Genomic DNA, 24,074 nt, shown 5'->3' with positions numbered 1-24,074 from the left:
AACTCCAGACACCATTGCCCCTAAGGCAACTGTTCCCCCAAGTTCAGCTCCAAGTGGTACTCAGAATAAGGGTATAGTAGGGTTAACCTTTGGATCTGAGATGGACTCTGGCCTAGTCAGAGTTCCAACTCAGGCTGTAGGTAGGGTTAAGGCAATGCCTTGCCCCCCCTGACTCAGAAATAAGATCGGTCTCCTGAGGGAGATGATCTCAGTCCTGAAGAAGGAACTGTCCCAGATGACCTTGAGCCTGATCAGGTTGAGTTCTTGGGGGCAGGGGGCCCTTCCAGGGCAGATTTGAGCCAGGAGCAGCTCAGCCTTCTCTTGAATCCCGAAGACAGCAGGCTGCTGCTGAGGCTGCTGGGAATGCTAGTGGCACTTATAACATTTATTGGGATGATGGACTCCTGTACTCAGAGAGTAGAGACCCCACACCTGGTGCGGCCAGGAGGTTGGTTATACCTCTGAAGTTCAGAGGCTTAGCAGGCCATCTAGGCCAAAACAAGACGTGGGACAGTATTGTCCCTCACTTTCATTGGCCCCATATGTCTGAAGACACCAAGGAGTTTTGTCGCTCCTGTGTTACCTGTCAGGCCAGTGGTAAGGCAAGTGGTACTACAAAGGCCCCCCTGATACCACTACCTTTGGTGGGGGTTACCTTTGCGAGGGTTAGGATTTGACATTGTTGGTCCCATGGATCCTCAGACGGCCTCTGGGCACAGATTTATCCTGGTGGTGGTGGACGGTGCTGCTAGGTACCCAGTAGCAATTACCCTTAGGACCACTACAGCACCTGTGGTGGCAAAAGCGCTCCTGGGAGTGTTCTCAAGAGTGTATTTCCCTAAGGAGGTAGTATCAGACAGATGCAAACTTTATGTCCAATTACTTGACTGCAATGTGGAGGAAGTGTGGAGTCAATTACAAATTCACCAAACCCTATCACCCACAACGCAATAGGGCTGGCCATAATTTGCGAAGTAGCGCTACGCGTAGCTACGCATAGTACTCAGCAAACTGCATAGCACCCTGTTTGCACTGTGCAAGATGCCATTTTCAATGATTGCACAGTGTGGACAAGCATCCGGCACTGTGCAATCATTGAAAATGGCATCTTGCACAGTGCGAGCTGTAGTTTTCTGCCACTCGAGTAGATTTTTACTCGAGCAGCAGTCTTCTCAACGCGGACTGGTAGTTTCTCATTGCGAGCGATCGTGAGCTTACGCGACCACTAGCAGTGAGAAACCTGACCTCCCTGCGTTGAGAATCTCGCCAGGAGGTGTATTTTCCACGCTCGCGATCGGCATCTTGATGTTGCTGATCGCGAACGAGGAAATAGTCTTGCCGGGATGTCATTTTGCTTTCTCGCGGTCGTCAACTTGACGTTGAGGACCGCGAGCAACCAAAAAATGACCGCTGCACTACGCTAAACTGCGCGTGTTTGCACTGTGCTACGTGCAGTTCGCATAGTGTGAAGTAGCGCAAACTTCGCAATTTACACGAGCGTAGCGTAGTGCTTTGCCCAGGATTGCAATGCAATGGTTTAGTTGAAAGGTTCAACAAAACCTTAAATGGCACGATCAAGTGTCTCCCAGAAAAGCTTAGGCGGAGATGGGACATCCTACTGCCCTGCCTTTTGTTTGCATACATGGAGGTTCCTCAGAAGGGGGTTGGCTACAGCCCTTTTGACCTTCTGTTTGGGCATGCTGTGAGAGGTCCTTTGTGTCTGGTGAAGGAGGGATGGGAGTTACCTCTCAAACCCCCTGAACAGGACATAGTGGACTATGTTCTTGGTCTCCACTCCGGGATGGCTGAGTATATGAAAAAGGCAACCAAAAACCTTGAGGCTAGCCAGAAATTGCAAAAGACCTAGAATGACCAAGCAGCTCTCCATGACAAGTGGGGTGGACCCCACACTATTGTTGAACAGAAGGGAGGTGTTACCTATCTGGTGGTCCTTGGAACTCCCAGGAGCCCACATAGGGTGCTTCATGTCAACAGACTGAAACCTTATGTTGACAGGGCAGACATGGGCTTGCTCATGGCTACTGATGAGGGACCGGAGGAAGAGACTTATCCACTCCCTGACCTGCTCTCACAGAACCCTGATGATGGGTCAGTTTATGGTGTGGCCTTGGCCGGCAGCCTCACTGCTCAGCAACAAACCATTGTAGACAGGTGCTGAATTAGTATAGGAACATGTTCTCACTGACTCCAAGTCAGACTACCTGGTGCACTCTTGAAGTGGACATTGGGGACATCTCTGCCTGTTAAAAATAAGATTCACAGGCAACCTTACCATGTCAGGGACTGTATCAGGACTCTAGTCCAGAAGATGTTGGATTTTGGAGTTATTGAACCCTCAGATAGCCCTTGGGCTAGTCCAGTGGTCTTCGTACCAAAACCTCACATCCAGGGTTGTAAGAGAGAGATGAGGTTTTGTGTAGACTACAGGGGTCGCAATGCAGTCACTAGGACTGAAGCACATCCAATCCCAAGAGCAGATGAGCTTAAAGATACTTTGGCCTCAGGCAAGTTTTTGAGCACATTTGATCTTACAGCTGGCTACTGGCAGATCAGATTAGCTGATGATGCAAAGCCCAAGGCAGCATTTTCCACCCCTAGTGGGCACTATCAATCTGTGGTAATGCCCTTTGGTTTGAAAAATGCACCTGCCACTTTCCAAAGGATGGTGAATAAAGTCCTAACAGGTCTGGAAGACTATAGCACAGCATATCTAGGTAGTATTGCTGTCTTTAGCTCCACCTGGGAGGATCACCTGGTGCACCTGAGAAATGTTTTGGAGGCCCTGCAGAAAGCAGACCTAACTATCAAGGCTACTAAGTGCCAGATAGATCAGAGTCAGGTTGTTTACCTGGGCCACCTTGTGGGTGGAGGCCAGGTTCAACCATTACAGAACAAAATCCAGACCATCATGGACTGGGTTGCTCCAACTACAAAGACACAGGTCAGAGCTTTCTCGGGCCTGACTGGGTACTTCAGAAGATTTTTCAAGGGGTATGGATCAGTTGTGACACTCCTGAATGATTTAACTTCTAAAAGAATGCCTAAGAAATTTCAGTGGACAGTCAGCTGTTAAAAGGCATTTGATGACCTGAAGCAGGCCAGGTGCACTGCACCAATTCTACAAAGTCCTAACTACTCCAAAGAATTCATTGTCCAAACAGATGCATCTGAGTTGGGGGTAAGGGCTGTTCTGTCACAATTGAATGATGACGGCCAGGACAAGCCAGGAACTTTTATTAGCAGAAGGCTGATCACTAGTTTGGGCTCTGAAGAAGCTGAGGCCATACTTGTTTGGCACTCACTTCATTGTTCAGACTGACCATAAGCCCCTCTTATGGCTAAAACAGATGAAGGGTGAAAACCCCAAACTTTTGAGGTGGTCCATTTCCCTACATGGGATGGACCGGACTATACAGTGGAATATAGACCTGGGAGTAACCATGCCAATGCAGATGGACTCTCCAGATATTTCCACTTAGAACATGAAGACTCAACTGGTCAAGGTTAGTTTACTGTCTTTGCGTTTGGGGGGTTGTGTAGGAGAGTAGGATCTGCTTACTATGGCACTTTTTGCTGTGGTTTCACTGTTTTTTGGATTTAGTCTGGCTGGGGCCCTGCTATCCAGGACCCCAGCCTAGCTGACAGGCTAGCTGTTAGGCTGACATTTCACTCATACACAATCAGAGAAATTTAGCCATTATAGTAAGTGAGCTAACTTTAACTCGAGCACCTGCAATGCACTGCTTATGACCTCACATATTACATCGCTAATGACATGTTTAGTGACATCGCTGAGGACATCACTGATGACATCATCTACTGAATCTCTGACGCACCCATTCACACCCCATCTAACCTTTCACACACCCACTCCAACTTCCACAAAACTATTCTCAACTGCATTCACACACCCATACCTGTACTTACACATTAATTCCTAGATTCCTAGATCAACACACACAACCACGTGCTCACCCATACAGCCACTCTTACACCTACTCGCTCACTAATACAGCCACTGACATATCCACTCATATACCCATATCACCACTCACACAGAGAGAGTCACCCAGGGAGTTACTCACAAACCTACTTACTCCCCATACAATTAATCATACAGCCACTTACTCACCCATACAGTTACACACAAACTTACTCACTTTCTCCTACAAATACTGACATGTACTCACTCACCTATGCAGTTACTGTAGGAGAGTGGGCTCTGCTTACTATGGTTACCCCCACTTTTTGCTGGTGTTTCACTGTCTTTTTTATTGTAGTCTGGATGGGGCCCTGCTATCCAGGGCCCCTGCCTAGGTTTTTACTCTCTAAAATTATTGCATGTACTTTAGGTACACTCCAGTTTGGGTACCGGGGTACCCTAGTGAGTCCCTAGTATATGGTACCTTAGGTACTAAAGGCATAGGTACCACAGAAGCCTACCAGGGGCTGCAGCATGTATTATGGCACCCCTGGGAAGCCTTCCAAAATGACACAACAGACATGCTAATGCAGCCTGGGTAAGGTGGTGCATGCAGTCCTTACTAAGATATAGGTTACCTATGTCTACCTTTAATCACTGACACATGTAAACCTATTAGTCACTCCTATGGCAGGCCTTACCAATCCTGAAGGCAGCATTCTTGGTTTTGAGTAAAGGGTGCCCAAGCATGAGCAGGACCCCTCTGCAGCATTTGGAGCCTAATCTCTGAGGCTGTTATGTTACGCAGCCAGACCATACACTCTTAAGTGCATTATAACCTCACTGTAAATGCTAACTTTGGAATGGCTGCATGGAAACATGTCATGTTTGGTGTCAAACACTTTGGATTCCTATTCCCCCCTCCCCCCCGCCAGTCCTGGCGGCTGGGGTAGAATTTCTCCCTTCTAGAGGGAGAGACATATACACACTGGTCTGCTCAGTAATTGGCTGTAACCACCTCCCAGACAGGCTTTAGTGTATTTGGGCTGGGCGGGTGCACTCTGAGAGTGCCAGAAAGTCTGCACTGTGGGCACATTTGGTGTCCCTTTCTTGAGTATAAGTAAGGGACCCCTGGCAAGAGGACTTTAGATTACACCTGGACGAAACTCTGAAACTGAATCCTGGAACTTCGACGCTCTACTAAAGACTAGAGGTTGGAAGAATCTCCCTTGGGGTCAAGGAGTGACTCCCCTGCTCAAGCAGGAACCAACAAAGCATTTGCTGGTCTGCATCTCCAAAACTCCCGCCAGACTCTGAAGTATTTGCAACCCAGGAAGAGGATTTCCAGACTTCTCGAAGGCCAACCCGAGTCCCCAGCACAGATGAGACCCCCAGCCCTCATGAGTAATGTGGAACCAGAATTCCTGGACACCATGCACATTTGCCAGTGCTTTGACTTCCTGATCTTTCCTGAAGTTGTGCTTTAGGTTACTTGTAGCCCAAGCCCCACTCACAATTTGGATTGAAGATTGTGGGCCTACACTCCTAGAGTGTTCCGTGAGCCTGCTTCTTGCATTGTAGCTCGGGGCTCATTCGTGATCCCTGGTACGTTGACTGGTGGTCCCCAAGAAGGCCATACTGATTTTCCTTGGGCTTCCTGGTTGCTCCAGAGGTGCCCTGACTCCCTACCAAGTGGTGAGTCCCTCTGACCTTGCTAGTCCACACCAAAGCATTTTTTTGATTCCTGCTTGGGTTGCTGTTGCCAAGGCTTGCTGGGTCCAATCCGGGCACTGACACCGCAGCATTCGACATACTTTGTGGGACAGCTCGATTTCAGATCCTGGTCATGATCGATGCCTCTTGATCCTCGTGGCGGAAGAGTCAAGCTTCACTTTCTTCACCTGAAATCACCCGACATTGGTGGGCATCTGCCTACCGTGCACCTGGTCACTGGCTAGTGACCCAGACTTTGTCCCCTCTGCTTTCAGGTTCTTCTCATCTTCAATTCAGGCTTGGATCACTCCGGACACTTTCCTCTTCGACGGCAGGAGCACTTGGAAGCAGATCGCCATTGAAAACCCAACACCAAAAGACAACTATGCACCCGGCTTCCCTGGGTGAGGTAACTCGAGTACTCCGGTGCTCCCGTGGGTGTTGGCTCTATAACCCCTTAAGTCTCAAGGGGTTTTACTCCAAGTCCTCCTTGAAGTGTCCCTTGTCTTTAAATTTCCAACCGCAACTTTCCCCGTAGAGGTTAATGGTAACCCACGGCTGTGTTTAGACACTGCACGCGCTCCCTGTGCGTCCCCTGTGTCACTACCTTGGGTGGCTCCTTGTGGCCCCAGCACTTCTACAGGCTCTTGACCTTGCCTTTTGAAGTCATGGTTCTTATATCACTTTATTGATATATGGTTTGGCAGACCCCTAGGACTCAACATATATTGTGCTAATTTAATGTGTGCTATTGAGTTTACTGTATGTACTTTTGCCTCTAGCCTCATAAAGAGACTAGAAGGATGTGTTTAGAATAAATACATACATTATATGTATATATACCAGGTGTGGTTCTCCCTTCATTTGGTCATTCATTAGATTATAGACTGATAAAACAAGCTGCTTTACATTCCTCCAAGACTTTGCCTGAAGGCTGCTCTCCACTATTATAGCTTTCTATAAAGGATGTCTTTAACCTATCATCAGTTAGGGTTGCTTGGACTGGTACAAAGTGTCTACTAGAATAGTGGACAGCATATGCCAGGCCAACTTCTCACATTCACTGACAAAGGCACACACTCACCCATACAGCCACTCGCTACAGGCTACACCAGAATAGAACATCCATAATTCCTCTATATGCACTTACCTTTTAATATTTTTTCCACAATGTTGTTGTACCATGAGATACTAAGTGTGGGCGTAAAAAAATTCGTTCCGCTCGCGGAATTTACAGATTTTCTGCAATTTCGCGAAATTGCAGAGAAATCTGAAAATCCGCGAGCGGGACGGATTTTCCAAAAGTGAAGTACATGAAGCACTTACAGGGTTACAGCAGGTGCCCAAGTTCAAGCTAATTTCTTTGTAACCATTTACAAAATGGTTACAAAGAAATTAATTTCAACTTGGGCACCTGCTGTAACCCTGTAAGTGCTTCCTGAGCGGAGCCTCCAGAGTTTGTTGCCTACTTGCAACTATTCTCTGACCCTGCTCTAACCCTCAAAGCAGGGTCAGAGAATAGCTACAAGTATGGCATAATGCTACTGTCACAAAAATTAAACCTCAACAGGAAGCACTTACAGATATAAATAAAGCAGGTGCCCAGGTTGAAGCTCAAATTCAGTAACGTTTTTAATCAGCCCAAAACATTAGTGAGTACGGTCGAGGCTGGGCAAGTGTGCTTTAACCCCGTCTCTAGCGTCGAAAATTAGCTGTAATACTTCGGGGAGGTCTTTGCATCCATGAGTTTCTTGAGCGTGATCCCCGTGTAGTTCCTGTGACCAGGAGGCTGCTTTCTCCTCATATGATGCCCTGCTCGCTCTCTGACCCTTTGTACACAAGACGAGGCAGGTGAACACGCATAGCAGCCCTGCCCGTTCGGCCCGCACCACACACTAGCGGTATGAAACGTCTATCCACCCTTTCCCCACTATGATGGACAGCTCACTCAAGGGACCTCGGCGCTTTTTGGCGCGTGGCAAAGTTACAGGCACACATGGTCATTCTGGCGTGAGGCTCCTGTCACAAAAATTAAACCTCAACAGGAAGCACTCTCAGAAAGCAGGTGCCCAAGTTGAGGCTCAAATTCAGTAACGTTTTAATCGCCAACCTCGGACTTAAACAACTGGTCACTTCCCCCACCCACATCGCAGGTCACACACTCGACCCCATCTTCACCTCCAGCAATCATGTCGCCTTCAGCCACACTACGGATCTCCTCTGGACTGACCACAGCTGCGTTCATTTCACCTACAACAAGCCAAAACCCATCAACCACCTCCAACCAACTCTGCAAAGAAACTGGAACAAAATCACCATCGACCAGATCTCCTCATCGCTCCTTCTAAACACCCCAGCCCACTCTTCTAACCCAGACCAAGCCGCCGCCAACTTCACCCTATGGTTATCCAACACTGCCGACACCTTAGCACCACTGAAAAAACGTCAAAGCAAACCTGGCAGCAAGAAGGCCTCATGGTTCAACGATGATCTTAAGAAGTCCAAGAAACTCTGCCGCTCCCTTGAAAAGGCCTGGAAAAAAGACCCAACCACTAGCACCAAGGACGCCTTCAAAAACGCCACCCGCACACACCACCAACTAATCCGAAAGGCCAAGAAAACAGCATTCAAGGATCGACTAGACAACAACGCCCACAACAGCAAGGAACTTTTCAACATCGTCAAGGAATTTACCAATCCCTCGGCCAACTCCAACGACATCACCCCCTCTCAAGCCCTCTGCGACTCCCTAGCCTCATTCTTCCACAACAAAATTGCAGACATCCACAACAGCTTCGACAACCAACCCGGAGACCAACCCACCCAACCATATGCTGAACATTCTCCCCCCTTGAACACCCTTAACGAATGGAACCCAATCTCCACTGAGGACACCATCAGCCTGATGAACTCCATCCACTCAGGATCCCCCACAGACCCATTTCCTCACCACATCTTCAACAAAGCAGACTCCGTCATAGCACCGCACCTCCGAGGCGTCATCAACTGCTCCTTCAACTCCGCCACCTTCCCGGAAAGCTGGAAACACGCTGAACTCACCGCCCTTCTGAAAAAACCCACAGCGGAACCCACCGAACTCAAAAATTACCGCCCCATTTCGCTCCTTCCATTCCCGGCCAAAGTAATCGAGAAAGCTGTCAACAACCAGCTCGCCGCTTTCCTCGAAGCCAACAAATCCCTCGACTCCTCACAATCTGGCTTCCGAACAAAACACAGCACTGAGACCGCCCTCATCGCAGCAACAGACGACATTCGAACTCTACTGGACAATGGAGACACAGTCGCCCTCATCCTCCTCGACCTCTCCGCAGCCTTTGACACAGTCTGTCATAGCACCCTTCTACAGCGCCTCAGAAACATCGGAATACAAGGAAAAGCACTTGAATGGATCACCTCGTTCCTCACCGGAAGAACCCAGAGAGTCCGCCTTCCACCATTCAAGTCCGAGGCCACTGAAGTCATCTGTGGCGTACCACATGGATCCTCACTCAGTCCCACCCTCTTCAACGTATACATGAGCCCCCTCGCGGCCATCGCCCGCCAACACAACCTCAACATCATCTCTTACGCGGATGACACTCAACTGATTCTTTCTCTCACCAATGACCCCAGCACCGCCAAAACTAACCTACACGAAGGAATGAAAGAAGTTGCCGAATGGATGAAACACAGCCGTCTGAAACTGAACTCAGATAAAACAGAAGTCCTCATCTTAGGTACATCCCCCTCTGCATGGGACGACTCTTGGTGGCCGAAAGCCCTTGGAAAAGCACCCATCCCGACAGACCACGCACGGAACCTAGGCGTTATCCTGGACTCTTCACTCTCAATGAACAGACAAGTCAGCGCCGTATCCTCATCCTGCTTCAACATTCTCCGCATGCTCAAAAAAACATTTCGCTGGATCCCCACCGAAACCAGAAAAACAGTCACCCATGCTCTGGTCACGAGCCGACTGGACTACGGAAACACCCTCTATGCAGGTACTACCGCTAAACTCCAGAAGAAACTCCAACGAATCCAAAACGCCTCAGCCAGGATCATATTAGACATCCCGCGCAACGAACACATCTCTGGCCACCTGAAAGACCTCCACTGGCTACCCGTCAATAAGAGGATCACTTTACGACTGCTAACCCACGCACACAAATCACTCTACGACATCGGACCAGAATGCCTCAACTCACGACTATATTTACAACAAGGGGTGGTGAGGGACAGAGTCTCTGAATTAAACAGAATACTCTCACCCAGTCAAGAGATCAGGGCTAGATCCAACACCGTTTTTTAGCTCACTGCACCATCCCAGTTTCAGAACCTGGCTGTATGCAAATTAGTCTGTTCCTGTCCCAGTGCATGATGGGAACAGGGCAAACCAAACTACAAAAGCCAATTCTTACACTGGGAAGGAAACAAGCTACCGGGGACCGGTTTCTGGCATTTCAGCCTCTTCGGCCCGGCTTGCTTGAATCCTGATGGTGCAATGAGCAAGGGACTCACATCTGAGTATACCCTTCCACGCTTATGGTGGACAAAAATATTTACAACAAGGGGTGGTGAGGGACAGAGTCTCTGAATTAAACAGAATACTCTCACCCAGTCAAGAGATCAGGGCTAGATCCAACACCGTTTTTTAGCTCACTGCACCATCCCAGTTTCAGAACCTGGCTGTATGCAAATTAGTCTGTTCCTGTCCCAGTGCATGATGGGAACAGGGCAAACCAAACTACAAAAGCCAATTCTTACACTGGGAAGGAAACAAGCTACCGGGGACCGGTTTCTGGCATTTCAGCCTCTTCGGCCCGGCTTGCTTGAATCCTGATGGTGCAATGAGCAAGGGACTCACATCTGAGTATACCCTTCCACGCTTATGGTGGACAAAAATATTTACAACAAGGGGTGGTGAGGGACAGAGTCTCTGAATTAAACAGAATACTCTCACCCAGTCAAGAGATCAGGGCTAGATCCAACACCGTTTTTTAGCTCACTGCACCATCCCAGTTTCAGAACCTGGCTGTATGCAAATTAGTCTGTTCCTGTCCCAGTGCATGATGGGAACAGGGCAAACCAAACTACAAAAGCCAATTCTTACACTGGGAAGGAAACAAGCTACCGGGGACCGGTTTCTGGCATTTCAGCCTCTTCGGCCCGGCTTGCTTGAATCCTGATGGTGCAATGAGCAAGGGACTCACATCTGAGTATACCCTTCCACGCTTATGGTGGACAAAAATATTTACAACAAGGGGTGGTGAGGGACAGAGTCTCTGAATTAAACAGAATACTCTCACCCAGTCAAGAGATCAGGGCTAGATCCAACACCGTTTTTTAGCTCACTGCACCATCCCAGTTTCAGAACCTGGCTGTATGCAAATTAGTCTGTTCCTGTCCCAGTGCATGATGGGAACAGGGCAAACCAAACTACAAAAGCCAATTCTTACACTGGGAAGGAAACAAGCTACCGGGGACCGGTTTCTGGCATTTCAGCCTCTTCGGCCCGGCTTGCTTGAATCCTGATGGTGCAATGAGCAAGGGACTCACATCTGAGTATACCCTTCCACGCTTATGGTGGACAAAAATATTTACAACAAGGGGTGGTGAGGGACAGAGTCTCTGAATTAAACAGAATACTCTCACCCAGTCAAGAGATCAGGGCTAGATCCAACACCGTTTTTTAGCTCACTGCACCATCCCAGTTTCAGAACCTGGCTGTATGCAAATTAGTCTGTTCCTGTCCCAGTGCATGATGGGAACAGGGCAAACCAAACTACAAAAGCCAATTCTTACACTGGGAAGGAAACAAGCTACCGGGGACCGGTTTCTGGCATTTCAGCCTCTTCGGCCCGGCTTGCTTGAATCCTGATGGTGCAATGAGCAAGGGACTCACATCTGAGTATACCCTTCCACGCTTATGGTGGACAAAAATATTTACAACAAGGGGTGGTGAGGGACAGAGTCTCTGAATTAAACAGAATACTCTCACCCAGTCAAGAGATCAGGGCTAGATCCAACACCGTTTTTTAGCTCACTGCACCATCCCAGTTTCAGAACCTGGCTGTATGCAAATTAGTCTGTTCCTGTCCCAGTGCATGATGGGAACAGGGCAAACCAAACTACAAAAGCCAATTCTTACACTGGGAAGGAAACAAGCTACCGGGGACCGGTTTCTGGCATTTCAGCCTCTTCGGCCCGGCTTGCTTGAATCCTGATGGTGCAATGAGCAAGGGACTCACATCTGAGTATACCCTTCCACGCTTATGGTGGACAAAAATATTTACAACAAGGGGTGGTGAGGGACAGAGTCTCTGAATTAAACAGAATACTCTCACCCAGTCAAGAGATCAGGGCTAGATCCAACACCGTTTTTTAGCTCACTGCACCATCCCAGTTTCAGAACCTGGCTGTATGCAAATTAGTCTGTTCCTGTCCCAGTGCATGATGGGAACAGGGCAAACCAAACTACAAAAGCCAATTCTTACACTGGGAAGGAAACAAGCTACCGGGGACCGGTTTCTGGCATTTCAGCCTCTTCGGCCCGGCTTGCTTGAATCCTGATGGTGCAATGAGCAAGGGACTCACATCTGAGTATACCCTTCCACGCTTATGGTGGACAAAAATATTTACAACAAGGGGTGGTGAGGGACAGAGTCTCTGAATTAAACAGAATACTCTCACCCAGTCAAGAGATCAGGGCTAGATCCAACACCGTTTTTTAGCTCACTGCACCATCCCAGTTTCAGAACCTGGCTGTATGCAAATTAGTCTGTTCCTGTCCCAGTGCATGATGGGAACAGGGCAAACCAAACTACAAAAGCCAATTCTTACACTGGGAAGGAAACAAGCTACCGGGGACCGGTTTCTGGCATTTCAGCCTCTTTGGCCCGGCTTGCTTGAATCCTGATGGTGCAATGAGCAAGGGACTCACATCTGAGTATACCCTTCCACGCTTATGGTGGACAAAAATATTTACAACAAGGGGTGGTGAGGGACAGAGTCTCTGAATTAAACAGAATACTCTCACCCAGTCAAGAGATCAGGGCTAGATCCAACACCGTTTTTTAGCTCACTGCACCATCCCAGTTTCAGAACCTGGCTGTATGCAAATTAGTCTGTTCCTGTCCCAGTGCATGATGGGAACAGGGCAAACCAAACTACAAAAGCCAATTCTTACACTGGGAAGGAAACAAGCTACCGGGGACCGGTTTCTGGCATTTCAGCCTCTTCGGCCCGGCTTGCTTGAATCCTGATGGTGCAATGAGCAAGGGACTCACATCTGAGTATACCCTTCCACGCTTATGGTGGACAAAAATATTTACAACAAGGGGTGGTGAGGGACAGAGTCTCTGAATTAAACAGAATACTCTCACCCAGTCAAGAGATCAGGGCTAGATCCAACACCGTTTTTTAGCTCACTGCACCATCCCAGTTTCAGAACCTGGCTGTATGCAAATTAGTCTGTTCCTGTCCCAGTGCATGATGGGAACAGGGCAAACCAAACTACAAAAGCCAATTCTTACACTGGGAAGGAAACAAGCTACCGGGGACCGGTTTCTGGCATTTCAGCCTCTTCGGCCCGGCTTGCTTGAAGGTTGCTAGGTGTGGCAGGGTATACTCAGACATGAGTCCCTTTCTCACTGCTCCATCAGGATTCAAGCAAGCCGGGCCGAAGAGGCTGAAATGCCAGAAACCGGTCCCCGGTAGCTTGTTTCCTTTCTGGTAAAGAATTGGCTTGGTAGTTTAGTCTGCCCTGTTCCCATGATGCACTGGGCCAGGGACAGACTGATTTGCATATAGCCAGGTTCTGAGCTGGGATGGGGCAGTGAGATAAATAACGGTGATGGATCAAGCCCTGATCTTTGGACTGGGTAAGAGTGGTCTGCTCAATTCAGACACTCTGTTCATCACCACCCCCTTTTGTAAATCGATTTTGGCCACTATAGGTGTGGCAGGGTATACTCAGACATGAGTCCCTTTCTCACTGCTCCATCAGGATTCAAGCAAGCCGGGCCGAAGAGGCTGAAATGCCAGAAACCGGTCCCCGGTAGCTTGTTTCCTTTCTGGTAAAGAATTGGCTTGGTAGTTTAGTCTGCCCTGTTCCCATGATGCACTGGGCCAGGGACAGACTGATTTGCATATAGCCAGGTTCTGAGCTGGGATGGGGCAGTGAGATAAATAACGGTGATGGATCAAGCCCTGATCTTTGGACTGGGTAAGAGTGGTCTGCTCAATTCAGACACTCTGTTCATCACCACCCCCTTTTGTAAATCGATTTTGGCCACCTTAGGTGTGGCAGGGTTTACTCAGACATGAGTCCCTTTCTCACTGCTCCATCAGGATTCAAGCAAGCCGGGCCGAAGAGGCTGAAATGCCAGAAACCGGTCCCCGGTAGCTTGTTTCCTTTCTGGTAAAGAATTGGCTTGGTAGTTTAGTCTGCCCTGTTCCCATGATGCACTGGGCCAGGGACAGACTGATTTGCATATAGCCAGGTTCTGAGCTGGGATGGGGCAGTGAGATAAATAACGGTGATGGATCAAGCCCTGATCTTTGGACTGGGTAAGAGTGGTCTGCTCAATTCAGACACTCTGTTCATCACCACCCCCTTTTGTAAATCGATTTTGGCCACTATAGGTGTGGCAGGGTATACTCAGACATGAGTCCCTTTCTCACTGCTCCATCAGGATTCAAGCAAGCCGGGCCGAAGAGGCTGAAATGCCAGAAACCGGTCCCCGGTAGCTTGTTTCCTTTCTGGTAAAGAATTGGCTTGGTAGTTTAGTCTGCCCTGTTCCCATGATGCACTGGGCCAGGGACAGACTGATTTGCATATAGCCAGGTTCTGAGCTGGGATGGGGCAGTGAGATAAATAACGGTGATGGATCAAGCCCTGATCTTTGGACTGGGTAAGAGTGGTCTGCTCAATTCAGACACTCTGTTCATCACCACCCCCTTTTGTAAATCGATTTTGGCCACTATAGGTGTGGCAGGGTATACTCAGACATGAGTCCCTTTCTCACTGCTCCATCAGGATTCAAGCAAGCCGGGCCGAAGAGGCTGAAATGCCAGAAACCGGTCCCCGGTAGCTTGTTTCCTTTCTGGTAAAGAATTGGCTTGGTAGTTTAGTCTGCCCTGTTCCCATGATGCACTGGGCCAGGGACAGACTGATTTGCATATAGCCAGGTTCTGAGCTGGGATGGGGCAGTGAGATAAATAACGGTGATGGATCAAGCCCTGATCTTTGGACTGGGTAAGAGTGGTCTGCTCAATTCAGACACTCTGTTCATCACCACCCCCTTTTGTAAATCGATTTTGGCCACTATAGGTGTGGCAGGGTATACTCAGACATGAGTCCCTTTCTCACTGCTCCATCAGGATTCAAGCAAGCCGGGCCGAAGAGGCTGAAATGCCAGAAACCGGTCCCCGGTAGCTTGTTTCCTTTCTGGTAAAGAATTGGCTTGGTAGTTTAGTCTGCCCTGTTCCCATGATGCACTGGGCCAGGGACAGACTGATTTGCATATAGCCAGGTTCTGAGCTGGGATGGGGCAGTGAGATAAATAACGGTGATGGATCAAGCCCTGATCTTTGGACTGGGTAAGAGTGGTCTGCTCAATTCAGACACTCTGTTCATCACCACCCCCTTTTGTAAATCGATTTTGGCCACTATAGGTGTGGCAGGGTATACTCAGACATGAGTCCCTTTCTCACTGCTCCATCAGGATTCAAGCAAGCCGGGCCGAAGAGGCTGAAATGCCAGAAACCGGTCCCCGGTAGCTTGTTTCCTTTCTGGTAAAGAATTGGCTTGGTAGTTTAGTCTGCCCTGTTCCCATGATGCACTGGGCCAGGGACAGACTGATTTGCATATAGCCAGGTTCTGAGCTGGGATGGGGCAGTGAGATAAATAACGGTGATGGATCAAGCCCTGATCTTTGGACTGGGTAAGAGTGGTCTGCTCAATTCAGACACTCTGTTCATCACCACCCCCTTTTGTAAATCGATTTTGGCCACTATAGGTGTGGCAGGGTATACTCAGACATGAGTCCCTTTCTCACTGCTCCATCAGGATTCAAGCAAGCCGGGCCGAAGAGGCTGAAATGCCAGAAACCGGTCCCCGGTAGCTTGTTTCCTTTCTGGTAAAGAATTGGCTTGGTAGTTTAGTCTGCCCTGTTCCCATGATGCACTGGGCCAGGGACAGACTGATTTGCATATAGCCAGGTTCTGAGCTGGGATGGGGCAGTGAGATAAATAACGGTGATGGATCAAGCCCTGATCTTTGGACTGGGTAAGAGTGGTCTGCTCAATTCAGACACTCTGTTCATCACCACCCCCTTTTGTAAATCGATTTTGGCCACTATAGGTGTGGCAGGGTATACTCAGACATGAGTCCCTTTCTCACTGCTCCATCAGGATTCAAGCAAGCCGGGCCGAAGAGGCTGAAATGCCAGAAACCGGTCCCCGGTAGCTTGTTTCCTTTCTGGTAAAGAATTGGCTTGGTAGTTTAGTCTGCCCTGTTCCCATGATGCACTGGGCCAGGGACAGACTGATTTGCATATAGCCAGGTTCTGAGCTGGGATGGGGCAGTGAGATAAATAACGGTGATGGATCAAGCCCTGATCTTTGGACTGGGTAAGAGTGGTCTGCTCAATTCAGACACTCTGTTCATCAGCACCCCCTTTTGTAAATCGATTTTGGCCACTATAGGTGTGGCAGGGTATACTCAGACATGAGTCCCTTTCTCACTGCTCCATCAGGATTCAAGCAAGCCGGGCCGAAGAGGCTGAAATGCCAGAAACCGGTCCCCGGTAGCTTGTTTCCTTTCTGGTAAAGAATTGGCTTGGTAGTTTAGTCTGCCCTGTTCCCATGATGCACTGGGCCAGGGACAGACTGATTTGCATATAGCCAGGTTCTGAGCTGGGATGGGGCAGTGAGATAAATAACGGTGATGGATCAAGCCCTGATCTTTGGACTGGGTAAGAGTGGTCTGCTCAATTCAGACACTCTGTTCATCACCACCCCCTTTTGTAAATCGATTTTGGCCACTATAGGTGTGGCAGGGTATACTCAGACATGAGTCCCTTTCTCACTGCTCCATCAGGATTCAAGCAAGCCGGGCCGAAGAGGCTGAAATGCCAGAAACCGGTCCCCGGTAGCTTGTTTCCTTTCTGGTAAAGAATTGGCTTGGTAGTTTAGTCTGCCCTGTTCCCATGATGCACTGGGCCAGGGACAGACTGATTTGCATATAGCCAGGTTCTGAGCTGGGATGGGGCAGTGAGATAAATAACGGTGATGGATCAAGCCCTGATCTTTGGACTGGGTAAGAGTGGTCTGCTCAATTCAGACACTCTGTTCATCACCACCCCCTTTTGTAAATCAACTCACGACTGTCCTTCTACACCCCCTCCCGCCAACTACGTTCTTCCAGCCAAGCCCTCGCCACTGTACCTCGCATCAACAAGACCACCATGGGAGGTAGATCCTTCTCATACCTGGCTGCTAAAACATGGAACTCACTCCCCACTTACCTTCGTCTTACCCAGAACCACCTAGCATTCAGAAAGCAACTTAAAACGTGGATATTTGACAAGTAATCCTCCTCCCCTCCCTAAGCGCCTTGAGACCCTCTGGGTATGTAGTGCGCTATATAAATTCTTTGACTTTGACTTTGACTTTGACTTTAGTGAGCACGGTCGAGGCTGGGCAAGTGTGCTTTAACCCCGTCTCTGCTGTCAAAAATTAGCTGTAATACTTCGGGGAGGTCTTTGCATCCATGAGTTTCTCGAGTGTGATCCCCATGTAGTTCCTGTGACCAGGAGTCCGCTTTCTCCTCATATGATGCCCTACACACTCTCTGACCCTTTATACACTAAAGGCATGTGAACACGCATAGAAGCCCCGCCCGTTCGGCCCGCACCACACGCTAGCGGTATGAAACGTCTATCCGCCCTTTCCCCACTATGATGGACAGCTCACTCAAGGGACCTTGGCGCCTTTTGGCGCGGTGGCAAAGTTACAGGCACACATGGTCATTCTGGCACGAGGCTCCTGTCACAAAAATTAAACCTCAACAGGAAGCACTCTCAGAAAGCAGGTGCCCGATTTGAGGCTCAAATTCAGTAACGTTTTAATAAGCCCAAAACATTAGTGAGCATGGTCGAGGCTGGGCAAGTGTGCTATAACCCCGTCTCTGCCGTCGAAAATTAGCTGTAATACTTCGGGGAGGTCTTTGCATCCATGAGTTTCTCGAGCGTGATCCCGTGTAGTTCCTATGACCAGGAGGTTGCTTTCTCCTCATATGATGCCCTGCTCGCTCTCTGACCCTTTATACACAAGAGGCATGTGAACACGCATAGAAGCTACAGCCGTTCGGCCCCACACCACACACTAGCGGTTTGATACGTCTTCCCGCCCTTTCCCTACTATGATGGACAGCTCACTCAAGGACCTCTGTGCCTTTTGGCGCGGTGGCAAAGTTACAGGCACACATGGTCAGTGGAGACAAATCTTCTGGCCCTTTACGCATCTGCAGTGTAGGAAAAGCACTATACATTTACCCAATGAGGTAGCTCTTACTGTTTAGCCAGTAGAAAGTACTACAGTTGAGTAGAGTGCAAATCGCAAAAAAAATCCGTAAATTTGTGCGAAAATCCATGAATTCGCAGGGTTTTTCACTAATTCGGGCAAATTCGCAGACCGCAGATCCGCAAAATTCACCCATGCTTACAAAACACATGTCCTTGATATACAGTAGTACAATACATTATTCCTACCGAGATCCTACGGTCAACAGCAGCCTCTGTTGTTGGCATCTTCTCCTTTGCTTGAAAAAGTTTGAAAAAGGAAAATATGATAACAAAAAGTGAAGCTGTGGTACTAGTTGCCAGGTGCCCCTGACTGTAATGAGCTCCAGGTCTGTGGCACTCCTTGGACATGTTTATTGTGTTTCTCCATGGTGCTCGCTTCCTGGAAGTATGTGGCTACAATCTGTCTGTCATGCAATGATATAGCACTAACTCCTTATGGAAGCATGTTGACATCATGCAAATTTAAGTTGGCCACCTTGCAACTTCAACAAGATGTGGAGGGTTGTTCTTCTATGCCACTGGCCCTCATGTGTGAGTCATGAAGGTAGGAACGCTGTTACAATATTTGATATGAATATGATATCTATTGATCATTAAGAACTCTTTTAAAACCCTTCTGTTATTGATGGCTGATCTCAGTCTATGACACTGTGCCCATTAGAGTTTATCCCAAGATTTTGCATCATTTTCCAGATTAAGGAAATTGTGTTGAAGAAGAAGCTACTCACCATCTTCAGGGAGGACAAGAACCGCGTGCAGGTCATGGATTTCGCTATACAACAGGCCCTCCTCAAAGGTTAGTAAAGGCTTCACTGCCACACTGCAAATCTTCTATAACATCTAACATAGCAATACACATATTTGTAAAGCACATGTTCATGGCTTGGGGTATCTTGGCGCTGCATAGCAGGTGTTTCTTGTTGCCCAAACCAGTAGTACTCATTTTATTGACCTTGCTAGGATGAAAGGATGAGTAGACTCACCAGGATTAGAACCTGCAGCCATGAAGTCAAGCACAGGTTCTGGAGTGGGTTTGTTATACCACTGAGCAACCAGACCCATATGAGATATAGCATTTAACATGTGTCAAGTGGCACGTATAATAACAATACATAGTAAGATCCATGAAAAGAGAAAACGCAAACTAACGCATAATGGGTATCAGCTCTGCCCAAACTCTAAGGCTGTTATATCTGTGCTTCTTTCAATTTAATTGTCGGCTTCGGTGTTGTTAGGGTCCAGCAGTGCTTATAACTACAATTGTGAAAGATCATTGTTTTTTCCTATGTCTCAGCCATAATGTCTCATAATGCAGGTTTTATAAATGTTTTTTCAGTTTAGAAACTATGTTTAATAATTATTTGTTGCACATGTTATGAACCTGTTGTGACCCACGGATGGTCATGATCCCTGGGATGAAGCTTCCTGTTCATGAATTTAGTTTTCTTGGTCATGACTCTCTCATTGCCAACAGCCCTGTTTCACAATCTCTGGATCAAGGCTGGTGGCCCCAACTCCTTTTTCTGATCAAGGGAGGTTGTAGCCTCATCCTTTCTGGTGAAACTGTGACCATCTTGCGCTGTCAAAGGCTGGGAAAAAAATAGCAGCATATGGTTTGTAAACAGAAGTGTGTGGTTTGTGAAACTGATAAAGAAGGGGACAGCAATCACTCTTCTCCTCCTCCAACCATGCGAAGATGGTTTGTTAACCAGCCCTGCTTTGTTGCAAACCAGAAGTCATCTCCGTCAATCAAATTTATTTTCAAACCGAAGTTGTGAAATTTTGTTTATCTCAAAACAACTTGAGTGAATTTCATCAATAAACAAAAAGGATATATTCAGATGTCTATAAAAAATTCTAGGATGTGTTTCATAGAAAATGAACTTTGACTTCTCTTGACCAATTTACACAAACTTTTAATGGAGGATTAAAGGTAGATGAGTTATGCAGCTGGCAGTTTTGGCCCAGTCAAATGTTATTAACAAAAACAAAAAAGGAAATATCTCTATATGCCAGACAAATTATTATAACCTACTAAATGTGAGTTTCTAAGGACAGTGCATCATTTTAATCTTCTTTGTTTCTACTCTCTCTTACTTTCCATTTGGTTGGTTCTGTTCTTGCCCTTCTGCTGTTAGAGACAGTTTGTTCCACCTGATTTCATGATGTGTTGAAGAATCTGACTAGTATCATTTTCTTTGTCACACTAGCTTTGAAGATGCTGGTGATGGAGGAGCAGCCCATTACCATTGCCCTTGTACCAGAGTTAAAGCTTCTGGATTCTCTCCGCTTTGTTGCCATTATTTCTTATGTGAATACTATCAACTAGTCGCCTACTTTGTGAGGTGCAGTGTGGGGGTACTTCAGAGTGGGATGCCTACATTGGCCAAGAATACTCTCATACGCATGCTGACACCCCTGATCGCTTCCCTGATCAGGATGCCTGCTCCTTACTGGACCAGGCTATGCTCCTGGATGCAGCAGAGATTCAAGTATAGCCAACGTACTATAAACCGTGCTACATCTGGTGTGCTTGTTAGGGGTTGTAGATGGACTTCAGATAGTGATGGAGGCATTCTGTTTTTCACTCCTTTACCTAATACTTTTCACTTGATCAAGAAATGTACGTAGAACCATGAAACCATCTAAAAGAAGCATAGCTGTTTAGTGATTGTTATACTCTATGCTTTAATAGGTCCAAGTGAAATTCAAAAGGGCAACCACTTGTTTTGGAATGTCCTTTTGCGCAGGGGTTGCACAGAGGATTGCAAAAGTAGCCATGGAGACGGTTTATGCCTCATACAACCTAAAGAATGCTTTTAGTTCAGATTGTGTCTCGGTCAATTTTTTTGTTCACTATTAATATTGTCATGATTAAAAAAAGCTTATATGTGCCATATTCTTTCAGCTGGTTAGGTCTTACTATAAATATCTCTCTAAGCTTGTCAGGCATTTCTTAGATGGTCTGTACTTATTGGATATCTGCTACTGTTGCATGTGAATGTTGGTAGCCAAACTAAAATGTCACTTGCATGTCAACCTGTTGGTCACCTGTTTCTTTGCAGCATCACAAAGCATGGAAGGCAAGGGCAATGAGAACTGGGCTTACCAGCTCAAACTGGCTGTGCTATGGAACCACCTGGATATAGCAAAAAGTGACATCTTCAACAGTAAATGGAGGTGGGAGGTAAGAGGAGAGAAGTGCAAAGGTTCTAATATGTCCCTGCATCCTCTCAGAGTCACTCATTTCTATGTGGCCTGGCACCTGGGTTGATTAGAAAGTGAAACTACTAATCTATTATCCTGGTAATCGTGTCATTGATCAGTATCTTCTTCAGGAATCTGGATCCTTGTTTGGTCATTGATTGCTAATTATGGGTATGGTATTATGTAGTATCTACAGCTGGTATCTCTCGTCTCTTTGTTCAATCAGTGATATCAAGTCTATTATATTGTGCCATCTTCTAGAAGTTACTGATGGCATATCTTAATCTCTATGTGTCAGGTCATTGATGGCAAGACTTGGTTATGCTTTTGTGGGTTATCTTCTGCTGGGGGGGGTTATTTTTGTGTAGGATGATTGATTATGGTAATTCTGCTGCTTGTCTCTTATATCTCTTCATTTGGTAACTCACTGCTAGACCTGATTACATTATCACTATTCAATAGCTGCTGCTGGAGTTTCTTTACTCAGTTGTGGGTCACTGAGGCCTGGTCTTAGTTAAGATGACTTTACATGATTATCTATGCTAGAGTCTCTTACCTGCCTGCTTTCTTGGTGATCATGGCATATGCTCTTAAAAGGTAACAAATGTTTCCAGTGTTCCCTGATTCTAAGGCTGCACCAACGTCCCCCAAAAACAGCCAATTCAGAGTAAAAGGTGTAGTCATGTACAACTTCACCCTTTCCCATGACTGATCTTCCTTCCTGGAAATTCCTAATTACTGAAGAAGTATTGCAGTAAAGAGAAGAATCTTTTGTTTTCTATGGCACTTTCTCTGTGTTGGAGTCTCGAGAAGGGTCACAATAGTCATAGCAGGTCTGCCACAATCACTGTGGCTGTAGTTTGGACAATTCCACTTCAGGGGGGGGGGGCCTCCTACACCACCTAGGAACAGAAAATCCTCTTGAGTGGGATCCATTTCCCCTACTGTCATAGAGATTTTTGTTTTTTTAAGATTTTGAAAAGAAACTTGACAGATTCCTCACCAGGACACTAAGAGATCCATAATCCGGGGACAGATGTACAACTGTTCAGTTGGAGACAATCACCCCTGTGCACGCCTGGCAAAAGATGGCTCCCAGTTTGCACTAGGGTTATGGATCTGGGGTACAGCCGACTTCTTCCTATTTCCTAGTACTTTTTTAGCAATTAAATATTTATAGTGGGAAAACGTGGTCCTAAATAAGGTGTAAATGTTTACTATTTTTAAAAGTACAATTGTGAAGAAGTTACTGGTATCTTTTACAGCAAAAGTTACAAAAAGTAGTGGCTTATCTATACGTGTTCTGCCTGTTTTAAAAGGTTTTAGAATGGAAAGATAACAGTGCAGAGAAAGAAACTTGACATGTGATATATTGGCTAAGTCTCTAAAGGACCTATTAGTTTAGGACTCTCCGAAGAAGAACCTAAATATGGAGACTAGTCATTTTATATCACCTTAGCTTTCCACTCTTCGAAGACATGTTCCCCAAACAATCACATTTTTCTGTGAAAGTGGCTTGGCCAGTGGACCTAAAAGAAGACTGGGAGAGTGATCTCACTGAACTCCAGTATCCATGCATGTGAAATAAATGTCCTACTAAGTTTACCACTGAGCCCAAACAGAAGGTCGAGTCACTCCACGTGGAGTTTCCTTATGGGCATTCTCCGTTATTGCAAGTGTGATCGATGCATTCAACAAGTCTCTAGTCAGCATTAAAACATATTTAGATATTCAGCTATTTTTAGTCAACATCATAAGGAATGTATTTTTCAGAACTCTACAGCTTGATACTGAGTTTATTTGTAGAGCAAAATGAAGCAGGGGTTCAGGAATGGTACAGCATATATAAAGCACTGTGCCAATAGATGCTTGGTGTCCCGATAGTAATGTAGGTTCTGTGCTCTCTATGCATGTCGCGATATCATAAATCGCAGATGGAACATGATAGATATTACCCCTTGCTAAGATGCGTGCAGGTGACGGGGGACAATACCACAATTATTATTATTTAATATAGTAAGCCTGAGTACAAACATATTTTTAAGAGCCATTTTAATACCCTGGTCATCATGATATTTAATGACCAGTCTGAGCCAGTGGCCTTTAAAGACAGGAAGCCGATGGTCAAGCTTCATTTAAAGTTGCGACTTGACAGAAAATGTTGTATAATTCAACATGGTTTTCATTAAAACATTTGGCGCACCAGCGCTGTATAGAAAAGAATCCTGTCACCAGGCCAGTATGAGAAACCCCTATTCTTTCAAGACTCACTGTTACTTAGAGAGCAGGGTTTGCAGGTTTTTCGAAGTTTGTGTAGAAGAGCTATGCCTTTCTTGAGAAAAGGGTATACAATCATAAGCCTCACATTAAAGCCACTCCTGAAAATATCATCCAGGATGTGGTTGGTTTTGAAGCATCTGCTATAACTGAACAAATTAACAAGCATCCTCAAGAAGGAACCAGGCTTGTGTACCACCAAAATACTGGTACTCAAAGGAAAAAAGCATTAAGGCAGAGGGGTCCACCGGCATCACATTAAAAAAGGAAGTGGTGGATAATATGAATATTTTTGTACTTTATGTTTCTGTCAATATGATACAATCGATTGTGCTAGAGATATT

At 46.8% G+C, this 24,074-nt stretch overlaps 1 protein-coding gene across 1 annotated transcript in view; it reads left to right on the top strand.

Annotated features, from left to right (window-relative positions):
- LOC147693339 (transient receptor potential cation channel subfamily M member 2-like) overlaps positions 1-24,074 on the top strand; it is a 1,947,553-nt gene that overhangs the window by 643,334 nt on the left and 1,280,145 nt on the right. The window contains exons 7-8 of the mRNA XM_086935940.1: positions 18,940-19,042; positions 21,312-21,433. Of these exons, the coding sequence (XP_086792066.1) occupies positions 18,940-19,042; positions 21,312-21,433 (225 nt within the window). The remainder of the gene's footprint in view (positions 1-18,939; positions 19,043-21,311; positions 21,434-24,074) is intronic.

The sequence above is a fragment of the Lissotriton vulgaris genome, chromosome 8 (assembly GCF_964263255.1).
Source record: "Lissotriton vulgaris chromosome 8, aLisVul1.2, whole genome shotgun sequence".
NCBI classification, from domain to species: Eukaryota; Metazoa; Chordata; class Amphibia; order Caudata; family Salamandridae; genus Lissotriton; species Lissotriton vulgaris.
This window is presented reverse-complemented; position numbering and strand designations above follow the sequence as displayed.